At 41.0% G+C, this 16,163-nt stretch overlaps 1 protein-coding gene across 3 annotated transcripts in view; it reads left to right on the forward strand.

Moving 5' to 3' along the window:
- The window catches only part of LOC140282137 (glucosidase 2 subunit beta-like), a 118,764-nt gene that overhangs the window by 32,339 nt on the left and 70,262 nt on the right, over positions 1 to 16,163 (forward strand). For 2 of the 3 annotated variants that reach the window (XM_072376717.1, XM_072376718.1), the window contains exon 9: positions 5,641 to 5,727. The exons of the other annotated variant lie outside the window; for it this stretch is intronic. In XM_072376717.1, the coding sequence (XP_072232818.1) occupies positions 5,641 to 5,727 (87 nt within the window). The remainder of the gene's footprint in view (positions 1 to 5,640; positions 5,728 to 16,163) is intronic. 3 annotated transcript variants of the gene reach the window in all.

Raw genomic sequence — 16,163 nt, forward strand, 5'->3', positions numbered from 1 at the left:
TCTGCCCTGTGTCCTTGTTGTTGCACATTTTATAACAAATGGTTAATTTAAGGACCTGATCTGACTCATGTTTGCATGCTTGTGTAATCTTGGTCTCCTGTGTTTTGTTCTATAGTGCATTTCTACATGTACCGGATGTGCTTGTGCACTTAAGTCAGGATCAGTATTGTTGTCACTCTTGCTCCTTCTCTCGCTGCTTCCTTCTCTTCTCTCACGCACTCCCCTCACTCCCTCTACAGAGTGACATTTATTAATTAAATATGGTGTACTGCCGCAGGATGTGCTTCCCTTTCCACTATCTCCAGACACTAATAATTACATTGGCATTTAGCTCCATGATAAGCCAACCCTATGGCCTTTATGAAATGTTCCCCGGGCTCAGATACTGGGGAAAATATAGACTGATGCCATGCTGTATATTGATCCAACTGTCTGTTTTCTTGCTTTTAATCTTAAGAGGCAGTGTTCATTAATATGATGAAAGAATCTTCCAGAAACACCTAGTTTTTATATCATTAAAGTGAACTTTGCTGGAAATATTCCTGGTTTATTTCTGGACTCACGATAACGAGTTAGTGCTGTTGAATAACTGCTGACACACACACGGGGTGACGAAGAGTAATGTTCAGTAGCTTTAAAGGAGGATTTTGTGGCTTTTGTCCTCACCACAAGGGGGCGGAGTCTTTTGTTTATTTGAAATGCAACACTCATAAACTCGGGCAAAAGTCTGCCTACACTACGGTAAGCCTGGAGGGACATTTGTCTTTCTCACAAGTCCAAAATAATGTGTAAAAGTCTGACACACTAGCTGCCTTTGCATTTTAGCAACAACATGTTACGTGCACAGTTGAGTTGAGCACCGCGGACAGCTCAACACGACCTTTCAACTGGACCACATTCCTTGTTTCACAGGGGGTGGAATCATATTATTGACCGGAGTGTGTGAGGCACATTATGAGAAAACATTCAACTTTCTCTGTGGGGGATCATCATATATGTAAGTAAGACCCAATTCACCGGACTGACGTTGTCTTTAAGTTGCTTGAATGATTATTTTGTCAGATGACGCCGCAGTTGTAAAATCAGGATTTCATTAGAGCAGAGCAACAGTCCGGAAGTGCTTTAAGTGGCCACAAGTTCACATAATAATTATACACACTTACACTTCACTGTTGTTACAAAAAGCTGCAAAGTGGTGGAACTTTGTTGCATGTACAGAGCTCTTTGGCCTATTCAGTCAAGTTGAACATATACCTGCAGGGGTGATTCGATTGCCAACCATATAATAATGGGTGTATTAGTCTGGTTATGCAAAGCATGATTTAAAACGTTTTTGGTCGTTTTTTTAAAAACTACCATGTTTAAATGCATTTTAAAAGTCCAGTTTTAGTGGGCGGGACATAATTGAATTTTAAAGTGTGCTTTTTTACAGTACAAGCTTTTTACAGTACAAGCTCTTTACTATCAGTCCTTTACTGCCTAAAAGCTGTCTCTAGTGCAGAAAAGTAACACCACTATTTATTACTCTTGTTTTTATTTATTTTTGTTATTGCTGCTGAATAAGTTTTCTTTGAGGTGGGGAGTTGTTATAATGTTTGCTTGCTTGTAATTACTAATTACTTACTAACTTCTACTCATCTTTATGCTCCTTTTGCTGCCAGTTTATACATGATATTCATTTTTGTCTTCATCTTTTTCTTATTTTTCTTTGTATTTTACTGATAGTAGTGACTCATGACCCACCTAGTGGTACAAAGTGGGATAACATGGATGCGACAGCTTCTTATTGACGTATTTCGTCTTTAAGTATTTCAGACTTCATTATTCAGATAAAGTTGGATACACAATTCAGCTTGTTTTGACAACGTCTCAGTTAATGTATCCTGAGCTGAATAAATGGAAACTCAGTTCCTATCAGAGTCTTGTAACATCAAATCAAATTGTGACTTAAAGTTAAATACTCTACATTAGCGTGGACATAAAAGCTAGGATTTAATAAACAAATAAAAGTGGTAGGAGCAAACTGTTGGCTCATTTATGTTAGTATTTCTGTATAAGATTATTTCTCAGCAGCAGATCTAAGTGAAATTAGCCAAAAGGCTTTCAGAGTATTAAGTTTGATTAGCCTTTACATAATTACTTTGCCTCAGGTGGCCTAGTCAGCCTGGTACATTGCAAGATGATTATATGGCTTATCAGCTTCAGCTGTATCAATTGATGCTTTAGTCACAATTACTCTAAATAAGCATTTAGCTTTTTAAAAATCTCCACCGTATTAGTTACATTTCATTCAGCTGTCAGCATAGAGCCTGCAATCACTTTTCTCTGTTGTCTGGTGTCATTCCCCCTCAATTCTCATTTAATTTTCTTCGATTGAAGAGTGAAAATTCGAAAGTGACATTTTTTATCTATTTGTATCTTTTTTTTGGCCATCTTACTTTGTTTGGCACAAAATATGCTTATTTCTGCATTCCTTTTCCTCAACTGTGGTAGAATAATGGTGCAATCTCACAGAGCATTGCGATGTAATCATTCAATGTGCCTGAATAATCTCTAATCACTGAATTAAAGTAGAGATTCCACTCTCACTTTTTCCATTGGGGCATAGCTGAAATTACCAGAGAATGTGTCAGTCAAATCCAGCTGGGCTTCAAATTTGACCACACGACTCAGGGGAGTGAATGTATCCTTACCCTTCAGTGTCGGTGAAGTTGAACAGTGTTCTTGGGTGTACCTTGGGAAATCTACCTCTGATTTCTATTATTTAGGTCAAGGTTTTGTCTGTCAAAGGGTTAGAAAGAGGATCAATAGTGCTTTTTTTTTTTTTTTGCTATCTGTGTGTGTGACAGAGCAAAGAATAAAAGCCCAAGTTAAGTGACAATGATGCTCAGATGAGGAAAAATGATGAAAGTAATACCAGCTCTACAAAGCAGTCCATTGTCCACTCTTGCATGTACACACCCTTGAGCACATATTTGCCATTAAGGGCCCTTATACACCAAACTAACGTCAAGTACAAGCAGTTAAAGCAGCCCCCCCCTGCTGTGTCTCCGTATGTTGGCAGCATCACGGAAAGTAATTGCTTGTGAACACACTACAAAGACAACTTCTAACTGCAAACGCGGACGTAAGCCAGCGTGCGCAAGAGGATACAACTTGCAGTGCAAGATGGAGCGGGAGTCTATTAATTATTCATGAGGGGCTAATGGCCAGTGGATATCACATGAATGAATGTGCTGAGAATTATATGGACAAGGCATGGCTGGATATGCAGTTCTACTTTTATCTGAAACTGAGGATATACTTGCTCCTAACCTTTTGCTCAAGAAGTCCACTAGTAGGGGGACAAGCGAACTCAGACCGTATGCTTTTGGAGGACGTAAATAATGTACGTAAATACAATAGACGAGGTTCTATTTAAGGCCCCTAAATCAAGGCCATCCTGGTACATTTGCCCCAACACAGCCTCTTAAGTCGCGACCATATTGTATCTTGCAGATGTGTAGTGTTAAATGTGCACAATTTACTCTCCAAACAAACTCGGGATACTTGAGTTAGTTATCATAAATATGCAAATGTCATAGGAAAAACTCTATTACTGACCAAACCTTCATATAAGTTCTTGCACCAAATTTACTAGATATTCCCTTTAAATTATGGCTCGTGGCTCCTGTCAACTTTCATGCTTCAATCACGTAAATTTTACAGTGGGTTTAATCTTTATTGAGATTATGAGTGAACGATGTACCAAGTGGAGTAAATGGTTTACTTTACTGTGAGATTAAATTTGATTTAGTAGTTCCCCCCCCAATGGGCGTTAAAAAGAAAGCACATTCAGGTGTTTCCATATTGTTTCCACTTTTCAGACCCAAAGGCTAAGAGTGTCTGCTGTTTTCATCCAGTCTGTGCTCATGTATTAATCCTGTGTGGGAGTGATAATATTTTCACTTGTGTGGGTTCATGCTAATAGATGTCTCATCCTCTTGTTTGTGCTCCTTCCACATATTTGCAAGGCGATACATTTCATAACTCTGACTTGAAACCCAATATTCTCATACCAGGTAGATATAAGTAGTATTTGTTGAACTGTGCTTCTGGGACTAGCTGGATCTATCAAATAACATAGCTCAGTATGTAACCATGTTATTTGATCTTTTCTCTCTTGTAAGGAAATTTCTTTGCATACTGTTTTATTAGCCCTTGTGTTAGCTCGCCTGCATGAAGTTTAGGGCTTGTTTTTTTGAGCTGGTGTGGAGTTTTCATGTAGGGAGTTCAATCTCTTCAAAATTGCAGTTGGGATACACCTTAAATGTGTACCGCTGCTTAATTTCAGCAACATGAGTCATTTAGAGCCTCTATTTAAGGCACTGAAATGTAATCACTGCTGTTATGGTTCTGATTTAGACGAGCAAGATGAAAACATACCTTAAATAACATCTCTCCTGATGTATTTGTCATTCATTTACCTGTGAATTATATATCAATTGATATTCATCAGTCTGTTAGCCTCGTCTGTCTAATGAGTAAAAGCGCATAAGCGGTAACAAAAAGTGAGAAAACATAATCCCCTAAAAGCAGTGATCAACTTTGGCCTCAAGCAAAACTCTTTTTCGGCTAATTTTCTCTGCAACGAACGTGTTTCAACTTAGCTCTGAAAAGGCTTCCTCAGCACAGAGGAACCTTATGGCATTCACGCCCGAGATGATTCAGCACATCTGCCTTTCAGTCCAGTTGTCCGAATCCATGGTTGTGTCTATTAGCTGAGCTCGGTTGTTGCGTTGTATGTAAAGGTCAGCGTCAGCTGTGACACATCCCTGCCAAAATGGCTTCCAGGTGACACTGTTTCTGATGAATGAATATTGAAAGCTGCACCAACTTCCACACCTCCGTCACCATCCTTTACCTCCAGATGTGTAGCAGGGTCAAGACTTTTTTTTTTTTCATGCATTGCAGAAGGTCCTGTGACTGATGGGCATTCACTGGTATTCGCCGCCTCACTGACTTCCATTTCAGCTGGCAAAAGGCGGCAGATTAATTTGCTTGTCAATTTCTTTCTCCCTGCTGGAGCTTGTGTTTATCGAGATAGAAGGAATGATGCGTTTGTCCTCCGGTGAATTAAGGCATGCCGTGTGTATCTGGATAACCTAAACGTTCTTCTTGATGAATGGCATTTGACTTTTATATGCTTAAACTTCTTCTGTATGGCTGTAAAAGCTGATTTAATGAGAGGGTGACTTGAACAGATGAGCAGATATGGCCGTGGGGATTATTGGGAGGCGAGGTGAATGGGAGATGGATGATGTGCTGTTTATTATTAGTTATGTAATGAACATTTTATAAACCCGTTCCTGTGGGAACAGCAGGCACTGGATGTGTGTCAGATTGTGTACATGTTTTCGGAGGATGTGCATATTTGCGGTGCACTTAATGTATCTGGATGAATTAAACATTTACAATAGAAGGAAAAAAACCAAACCCTCATGTTGGGTTCTTGTTAAACGAGTCGTTATGCTCGGACCAATGATTTATTTACTTCTTTTGCTTATGGAATATGTACGCTGCGACAATTGAATGATATGAAAGTATTTTTAAGGTTCGGTCTGCAAAAGTTTTTGCAAATGACGCCGCTTTCATCCCCAGGCTTTGTTGGGAGGAGACCATCAAATGGATCTCACCAGGTTTCGGCACACGCTCTTTGACGTTCTGACAAGAGGAGACCGTGTCAAGGTAAGGTCCAAAGTTCAGAGGATCAACTGTTCATGTTCTATCTGTTAATTCTTTGGTTAGTTTGATCAGAAAAGTGTGAAATACAATAAGGAAACGTGTTTCTATGCTAGTGTCTCTTTTCATCTGGAGCTGTTATTATAGAATAGATCTATTTGCTCAGTTTGTGACCAAATCCATGTAAAATGAATGACACACCAACCCACATTCTTACTTTAGTGCTTGTTAGCGAATGTTAGCTTGCTCGTACTTTTAACTAAGGTGGCAAACATGGAACATTATGGCCTCGTGCTGAAATCCAGATGCTATTATCTAAGCTAAATAATTTCAGTTGATAAGCTGAGTTCTATGACAGGTTGGTACTATTTGGAGGCTTGGTTCATCTTGGTCTCTGCAGCCATCACTTAGCCATATTTCTGTCAATTTTTGGAGAAGCATGATTTCACCTTGACACATTTAATAAATTTGTTCTCCACCATTCCCATCCCTTTAAAGGTTAATGAAGACCGTGTGAAGAACGGTGTGAATTTTCACGCCGAAGTTAGCCGAAGTCGTGTGCCGGAAAAAAAGTTTATCTCTTGCAGTGATCCAATGAATGAAGCAATTGTACTGGAATTCACAAACTGAATAGATAATGTGACAAAGCTTTTGTAGAATACAGACATATTCAAAAATCTGTCATTTCGCTTTGACCTATGCCTAACGCTTATTCCCACCAGCAGGTTAACAACTAACTTGCTAAAACTGGCTACATACGTGAACAACTGAAGCGAATCATTGGTGTCTTCTCTGGCTGTGTGCACTAACCTCTGAGAGCAGTTAGAAAACAATAAGCACAGAGTGAGGAAACTTTGTTTTCCTTTAACTTAATGTGCAAAGGCTTGATTATTCCTGGGTTGTAAACGTAGCTGTCACAACACAAATTACTTCATAATTCTCTCTTTTTGTCAAGTTTGCACTCACCTAGAATTTCTAAACCGCCAGCACATTTGTGTCAAAGCACGGGTTTATATGTTTTTCATCTGACAGCCAAGGCCTGAAAGAAAATCTTCGTGCCTCTCCATCTCCTGAACCGTGGATGGGGAGAGCACCCGATACCATCCTTTCATTTCCGCTCCTCCAGATAAAAAGATGAGAGGAGGGGGAGGACGAAAGTGAGGCCTATCGCTGGGCAGCAGTGATTGAGTCCCTTCACTAAGCCACAGCGAGAATCTGCACAAATAACCCACTCTGCCAATAAGAAGCCAGTCATTTCCATGGGCAAAAAAAGAAAAAACATATCACAGGGCTTCAGATTAGATTTCACTGTGCGCCTGGCTTATCTTGGTGTTGTTCCATCACAGAATGTGACTCATAAGGCGAACTCCTGTACCCCGTCTTTTAATGAAAACACTATTGAAATACATATGGACCAAAAACAGAATGATTTTGTTAGTTTTTACAATGTGGGGAAATGAAACCTTTTCTACTACTGCACAAAAAGTACATTTTCAGGATTTTTTAATCCTATTTTGGGTTCGAACAAAAGCACTTTTCTTTCATATTCAAGTATACCAGCTGGCTTAATGCATCAATAGAATAACTTGGAAAATATTCAACAACAAATAAGAAACTTGAAGGCTTGGACAAGACAGATGTCTTTCTTTGTTTGGTGGTGGCGACATAGCTATGGACAGATTTCAGCCTGTATTTAAAGTCCCAGCACCTATTTCTTTGCACAATAAATTGAAATCTATGAATGTGGAGGTATTATGTGGAGATTTATTAGAGATGTTATATGGACCCACCTATATCTCCGCCTGCCAGCAGATGAACTGCCTGCCCCGTCTCTTCTACCCGATGAAATTGTCAAATCTAACAGTGGGGTTAATTCTGCCACAAGTATATGAACCAGAGACTTATTCTCAAGAGGAAGAAGCTAATTATATAAGGTCACATGCAAGTGAAAGTATGGGACTGGGAATTTATGCGCCTTCTGTCACTTTCACCAATCTTAGAAACATAACCATATTAGGAGGCTGCTTGTGGCTGACCGAGGGCTTTTTGCCGGCTGTTAAGAAGGAGAAAAGCAAGGTCAGGGAGCCCTTTGCTGGCTGTTGCGACCCTGTGTGAATAAGAGCAAGAAAGAGAGAAAATATGAAAAAAAAAAAAAAAAGTAATTTACCCATTAAGGGACATGTGTCTCCTGAATAAACGGCTGGAACAGCGTCAGACTTTATTAATAATTCAGCTGCAAAAACAAACTGTTTTAGGTCAAATTTGCAAAGCTGCTGCCCAGAAATGATAGATTGCATTGGGACTGCATGATTAATCAAATTTCAATTCCTCTTACAATTTTTAATTCTCATGAAATGACTGTAATCCACAACTTTGCGGCATGCCATGTTGCCCTTAGTGTTCTAAGTGCTACGTACTTTTTCTCCGCAGCAATGTGCTCCAGACCTCCAACTTGGTGATAATTTTTATTCATATTTTCTTATCGATATACATATTTTTCACTTATTTATGTATTTCAGTTTATTTCCATTTATTTTTTGCAAACAGAATCTGTGCGAAAACCAAATTTATTCATAATTGTGTTTCTCTCTTGTATCTTTGATGGAACCTGACTTTGTGACATCACAACCAGGTGGACCATCCTCATTATTCTCTTTTTCATGGCTTCGTAACTTCTCACTTTGATTGGTTTTTCACAGCATATGCAAATTAATTCTAAAGCTCCTTTCAGCCAGTAGTCAGAGCTCACCTCTCTGAGACTGTAGGTGTTAGTGTTAATGGTGGATTCTGCTCATGATTTTTCTTGTAACACATAGAAAACATCTTAAGTTCTATGTTCCGAAAGGAACATAGACACCGTTTAAGGTTGACCTTACACAGCGACTGACTCGTTTGTACAAGCAGAAGTCTGACGTCCTTAAGCTAGCCTACCTGTGCAGCATGGACTGCACCTTGAAGACATTTTCTGAAACGGCTTTTAGGATTTATTCTTCATTTTTCATTTGTGTCCGCCTTAGCTTGCGGACCTAATTGGAGGTCCTGTTGCACAAAAACAAACCTTAAGTTCAAATTCTGCTATATCAATATAACAAGAAGAGGCAAAACAAGCCAAACATAAAGGCCAGGAACGAAATGTCATGACTTCGTAACAAATAGTTTTGGAGTTTTATTTGTGTTTAACAATTACATTTAAGTATTTCAGTATTTCAGTGTTCGTTCTTTGTGAACGTGGTTAGCACTGTCGCGTCACAGCAAGGAAGTTGCTGGTTCAAATCTTGGTTGGGGCCTTTCTCTGTGGAGTTTGCCTGTTCTCCCTGATGGATTGGTGACTATAAATTGCGAGTTTGCATGGTTGTTTGTCTCTGTGTGGCACTGTGATGGACTGGCGAGCTGTCCCAGGTGTACCTTGCCTCTCGCCCAATGGCAGCTGGGATAGGCTCCAGTGTCCCACGTCCCTGATTTGGACCCTGAAGTGGGTATAGAGGGTGGATGTATGAATGTTTTAAAGTGTGTCTTTTTTTGTTTTTTTTTCAGCCTTCATAAATGTTGCAGGGTAGGAGGTTTGGTAAAGAGAGGTTTGCAAGAGGGTTGATTAAAAATCAGTGCCGCTGATGCTATTTTAACAGTTTAACAGATCGGTGATGTGAGAAAATTCTTTTGATTTCAGCTGGTGTGATGAAGTTGATGTAGTCCTTGTTATATGCAAAACAGCTAAAAATAAGCTGTGAAGTGATAGCCGTTTTTATAAAGCTGCTTTGCTATTGGACGCTGCCGGCGTGTGTATGGCACTTAAACATCAGAGAGACACTTGTATGACAAGAGGTTGTGAAGCACCCCGAGGCTTTTTAGTTTCTATACGTCTTAGATTCTTACGTTCAGTGTTGTAATCAAGCGTCTCTGCCACAGCTATCCTCCAGCCATGTCACCATTCAGTTATAAGTAGGACCAGTCTTTCATTTTCCTGAGATGGTGTAATCAAAACTGCTGATCAGGAGAAGAATGTGTTACAGAATGTGCTACATTAAGACTGGCGACAGATGTGACCTTTTCACACAGATACAAAGGGACTGGGTGTTATTGTGTTAAGACTGAAGCCTTACACAGTAGCTACTGTGGCTAATGGCGTGTTTTCATGCCACACTCCGCACCATGCTTACTACATAATGCACATCCTGGCAACGGAGGCCGTCACAAATACAATGGCCGTGGCAGAGCTGTCTGTATGGGAAGCAAATGAATGGATTGTCAAAAGTCTTTCTCTTGGAACTAATTATTTGTCTTTACGCTGATGTTAATATGAGTATAACCTGTCGTATCCTCAGGGTTGCTAGGTCGCGACTGGCCTTAGTTAAAGTAAACGACTATAAATAATGTTACAATGAAAAAAAATTCCTTTGATTTGATTCTTTCCGTTCTATGAGTCTCTATTTTAAATGTCCCCTTTTTCTCATCAGTGTCCTGTGAGATCGGCTCACTCTGCCTTGGACGGTGGTGATATTTGATAAAGATGATCATTCTAAATGAATATAAACAGTTAGTTTAGTTAGTTTGATTATACAGTTTATTAAGTTTAGGTGTGTTCCCTGGTTGAAACTAATGAATTAGGTGTGTAACTTGCACACGATAATAGCACCAACTAAAAGAAGAACTGAAAGAATTGGGTATTTTTGGGACAGGGTGCTTCGGCTGTGGAGATTGATGTGCTGCTCTGCCTGCATTTCTGTGAAGATTTAATGGACCACCTGCTGTTCCTCCTGTCACACCCTTGTACAGAGGCCTTAAGCAAACCTGACATCCAGAGCATTTGGGGGACTCTCCATATATCTATCGCAGCACATTTTGATCCCCTCCCCCTCACACCATTCCTTTTTAAGCAAAAACAACTTTGGTGAATATTTCATAGGGTACATTGCCTAAGTTTCACTGTGTCGAGGAGTGAGAGAACCAGTCGCCAGCGTCTGCGAGGAGACAGCCTTTCTTTTTGGTCTGTCTTCCTGACAATCCTACTCCTTTTTACCAACCTGTTTCCCTTCTGTCACAGACTCCTTGCCGAGAGTCTGGCTGCTGTTCATTTAGCTGCTTCTTTAAATTTTAGTACGACTACAGAACTTCTGCTGATCCATCTGATGGTGTTAGTTAAAATGCCGACATATGGATACAAATCAGTTCCTTAACAGACTGCAACATTTACAGCACAGAATGCCACAATCGGACTGAAACTTAACTGCGCCTCTTTTGCCAGTTTTGATGTTTACACGATCAGCGGGAAAGTGTAACATGTTTATTATTTATCATTAAGGCACTCGCTGTTCTCTTGATACCACAGAATCACCCCCCCCCCCTTCACATCACAGAAATTAGCTTTAATGCTATAAATCATAAACCCAGACCTCTGACTAATCACTTTTGCTGTTTATTTTACTGCCACTCAAACCTCGATGTCAGCCTCTCGATATCTCATTTGTCATGTTCAAGCTTCAGTGATGGTCTTTACTGACACTGGAAGATACACTTCTCAACCCCCAACATTCAATTTCATGGAGGGATGTCTTCCTGTGCTGTTTATGAACATTTGACAACACTGCTCTTTGCTGCCGCTGCTGTATCACAACTCCCTCCTTGCTCTTTTATTTAATAAACACTATGCTTGCCTGACTTTCCGCCGCACCTCGCTCCATGTGACGTGCAGCTGACTGGTGTCACAGTTAAAAGGGGTGGCTCCTTTACTCGGTTGTGACAAGGTTCGTTTGATGTTAAAGTGTTAGTCCTTGGCTGCAATCTTCAGTGTTCTCTGTTTCTGCTCTTGCACTTTCTTGACGCTGCTCTGTCTGGATCTCACCGCTGTCGCACATGGGAGAAGCCAACTGGCATGACCTGAAAGTGTGACACTGTCACGCAAGCTGCCATTTTTCTCGCTGCTGGTCGCCATCCACTTTGCATGTGTAAATGTGGAGAAATGCGGTAACCTTTTAATATTAAACAACTTTAATGGGCTCTTACGCTCATCAAGTATGGAGGCCACAGAAGGGGGGGCCACAAAATATATATATTTTTTGTCCAAACAAAGTCAAATGTGTCCGTGAATGTGCCACTTGCGCACGTAATTATTTTTGTTCGAATAAAAACATTGAAATGATTCATAACACTGACTCCTTAAAACCAAAATGACTCAATCTGACACCCCTGTGGCTGCGAGCTAGAGATACAGAAGAGGAAAGTGCCAGCAGCCTTGTATGGAATCGGAAAAAGAAAACTACTCGGGGTATCTTTGTCCTCTGTTTGAACAGCGTCGCAGATGAGGAGGTGGTGGGGGAAGAGGAGGAAGGAGCCGCGGAGGGAACCAAGGGAAGGGGGGATAAGAAAGAAGAACTTTCTCGCAGCTGCCCAGCCTGAGGCCCAAAATATGTGGCGCTTTCCTCCTCACAGCATCACCAGCCATCCATTCTCGCCTGTCATTATTTTACCTCTCACAGAGGACACACGCCGTCTCTCAGGCGCACATATGCACACTTAGACTACCACACACTGTCTGTGCTGCCTTGATCTAATCTTAAATGCTGCCAGCATTAGATTCTCAAACATGGCAAAGTTAAACAAACTGGATGGAGAAACAGACAGATTTTTGTTGTTGTTGGGGGGTGTCTCGCTTTGTTGTTTCGCACCGGGGCGTTTGCAACGCTTGGGTTCCGTGCGTCGCAGGATGGGCCCTTGGTGGATTGGGTTTGTTCCAGTCCATCCTGCGGGTGTCTGAGAGTTGGGGATTATGATGGCTAAATCTGTGCCGTAGGCTCTTTGTAAAGCTCCTTGAGCAGCTTTTCGTAGTTTTTTTTTGATGATGGCAAGATGCACCATTGCCAGTTTTGCCAATTTACCAGAGGTGCCAGGTGTGAAGCAATGTTTAGGAAGGAGATTTGTTAACGCAGGATCTGAGTATTTTACACGGAAATCCGTGTGTATCACCAGAAAAATGATGTGCTTTGATTTCACGGTCGTCTTTAAATTGACACAAATTGAAAATGGTCTCTGTGTTGCTCATCTTGGAGATAATCAGCAATAGTCAGCTGGGATATTTAGCTGTACTGTATTACCTGCAAAATAATCAATACATCTTTAAGTTTGTACAGCCACAAGGATGCCAAAAGACTTTGGTGTGCAACCTTGTCCTTGGATGGAGAGTGTGTTGAGTGTTCTGACATGTGAAGGTGTCCAATGTTGAATATGCCCACCTTTGGATTTTTTTTTTTTTTTTCTGTGAACTTACCCTTGTTATTGGCAAATCAGAAAATACTCTTTCTTGAAGGTCTTGTTAGAGGGCTTCCTCTGGCAGGAATCACAGCATCTGAATTTATAGGCGATGTAGGAGAACTGTGTCTTTTCTGAGTCTATGCAGGGTCCACATCATGCTTCCACTCTGCTCTCCTGCCCAAACATTAAACTCAGCAGAGGCCTCCGAAAATGTCTCGGTCAGGTTCAGTTTGCATTAGCAACTGTGTCATGTGGTAGAAGAGATCCTCTGAGCTCTGCAAACATTGTGCTGTCTCCACATTTACTTTTAATCTCTGTTCCTCTGCAGAAATACACGTTAAACCACAGAGAGTGCAGTCTAAACATAAAACCTAAATTTGACTTTGGTACAGCTGAAGCCAGTGCATTAAATATATGTTACAGCGTAACTTTAAATGAACAGAGAGCCGTTGGGCCCCGAGAGTTGTGGCTACATAGTCTTTGCAATCTGTTGTATAGTGCTTTGTGGCAGTAACATATCCATCAAAGTGAAACTTTATGATCCATATATCAGCACTCCTCTCTGCAGCCAGACATCACCGACCAGCTATAAAACAGTCGGTGGCTCACAGAGCCTGCAGAAGCTGTTAAAATCAGTCACTGTTTCATTTTTATAAGACATGTGTACCCTGTACAAACCTGGAGGATGAATACTAAGTATTAAACATGAGGATAACAGGCTTTACAGCACAGATGTGCACAAATGCAGAGGACACACACATGCAACGTGCACTAAAACAAGTAGCATGTGACACTTTTGATATTAAGAAAATTCTGTAAACACACCAACACCAACTGAGATGTGGGAATTCAGCATAATACTCTCATAGAAGGAGGCTGTGTCTCTCCTACTTGGCTGTCATGAATGTAGGTCTGCCAAACTGAGCAACAACAACAACAAAAAAGGACTGGAAGTATTACATAAGTTGGTGCTCTCTGTGATTTGAACCTTAAGTCAGTGCTGCACAGGCGGCTATTTAAATTGCATCAGTTCCTCTGATGTAAATGTGTATAGCCTTCAACTCCCTTAGAGGTCTTAGTCATTTATTTTGATTAGGGCTGTATTTATAAGATAAGTCTCCTAAGTAAGTCGCCTGGGAAGAGGGGTTGGCAAGGATGGTGGTGGGGGAACAAAATGAAGTCTGTTTGATGATTATAAATTCAGAAATATCTACTTGTCAATTAATTAGCCGCTTCCTGGGCATGTGTGTCTCTCCTTTCATTTACTGGGCCCGGTTCTCGATGGACAAATACCCATGGTGCACCCATTGTATGTCTAAGCAGTTACACATGTCCCTGGCATCTGGGGAATGGCAAATAAAGATCCTTCAAAGGCAGACATTTTTCAAGAGCAAGCTTCTGTTTCCTTGTGCCGGCTGATTTCCGAAAGCGGCCTGTACGGCTGCTTCAAGGCTTTACTCTGCCAGTGTCTCGTTGACAGACACAAACAAGAACCGGGGAATGGTATGAACATGAAAAGATGGGTAGACTAAAGACATGCACTTGAAGTGACGCTTCCATTATTTTTGCCTCTCTAGTGTGAAAATGTGAGCCGGGAAGCTGTTGTTGTTAGATGAGCCTTAACTATTGTCACTTCAGATTGGCTACTGGATATTATTTTACAATACCACGCTTAATGTTTTTTTTTTTTTTAAGGTTACATATATCACACATCCCAGCAAGAGAATTTAGATGATATTATTCCTCTTTCTTTTCCTATGTTCATTTGTAATTCTAACCAGTCCAGTTCACTTGAACGCGTCCATCCATCCGTTTTCTTTTACCCACTTCATCCAATTCAGAGCCACAAGGGGGCTGAAGCCTGTGCTAGCTGCCAGGGTAGAGGAAGGATCCACCCTGAATACAAAACAAGCGTCACTTTCACTCACACTCACACTCACTCCAATTTAGAGTCTCCAATTCACCTAACGTGCATGTTTTTGTTCAGTGAGAGGAAGCCAGAAAACCCAGAAAGGACCCAAGGGGAGAACATGCAAACTCCTCAGAGAGAGGCTCCAGCTGGGATTCGAACCAGGAACCCTCTTGATGCAGATGCTCTTTTCTGACACAATGTCTGGCTGGCAGCTAGAAATTGGCTGACTTGAGCATTGATTAAAACTTGTAGAACCTAAATGAACTTTGTTACAGCCATGGATTAAAGTACTGTTTAAAGCAGTTGGATTCTTGTGAGATTCACTATCAAGAGAGAATCTACAGATGGGTTTTTGGTGCGGAAATGATCACAGGGGGTGGCTTCTATTCACTTACTGGTTCTATCACATTCCTCTTGGTTTATCTGATTGGTTGAAATTCACTTGTGACTTTGATAGACATCCTATCATCTGCTAAGTCTTTTTCCAAACCGTTTCCACCAGGAACTGCCCAAATGATTCTGAGAAACAAACCCTATGGCCCACCAGGCTGCACGTTAAATGCAACGATACAGGACACGTGTACATCTGGATAATTCTATTCTCCTCAGTTTGTTTATATGTTTAATAGTAGGTTTGTTCATTGATAGATGATCTAGTCTTTTTTATGAGAGACAAAATAAGTTTCTATGAGGAAAAAACTCAATAGCAAATCATAGATTCATCAACGCTTTAGCTGATTAATTTCCTTAGGTAAGTCGCACATTAGTCCATAAAGGTTCTTTGGAACTTGAAAATAAGAACCAGTGTCTTTTCATTACTTCAGAATGAGTCATTTATATCCACAAACAGGACAGTTCTGTAATGAAGAAAGTGATAGTGCTTGTAAAGTGAGCTGTTTAGTTCTTTTTCCCCTTGATACGTGGTGTTTAATTTGTGTCTAAAGCCCAGCACATGTGAACTGGGCGACAATTAGTCGCTTGCTGAGAGAGAGCAAAGTTTTTCCATCTACTCTTCTGCATTCACTTGTGACCGGAACCGGTCAAAAGTTGGTCAGAACTAAGCCAGTCGCGTTTTGCTTCATCGGCTTGCATCTTTTCTGCTTCCTTGCACGAGTCTTTCTCTTCAATCTGAGCAGCCTGAGCAGGTTATGTCAGTCCACTGCTGCTGCAGGGCCTTGTGTTCACAGCAGTTGTAATGTGCCACGGTCCGCTCTCAGTGTTTTGGGCGATGCATTGCACCCGCTCACACGGAGCTACACACCACCACCACCGGCGGTGTCGCTGC

This window comes from Leuresthes tenuis, unplaced genomic scaffold (assembly GCF_036924035.1).
Source record: "Leuresthes tenuis unplaced genomic scaffold, fLeuTen1.0.hap1 SCAF_22, whole genome shotgun sequence".
Taxonomy (NCBI): domain Eukaryota; kingdom Metazoa; phylum Chordata; class Actinopteri; order Atheriniformes; family Atherinopsidae; genus Leuresthes; species Leuresthes tenuis.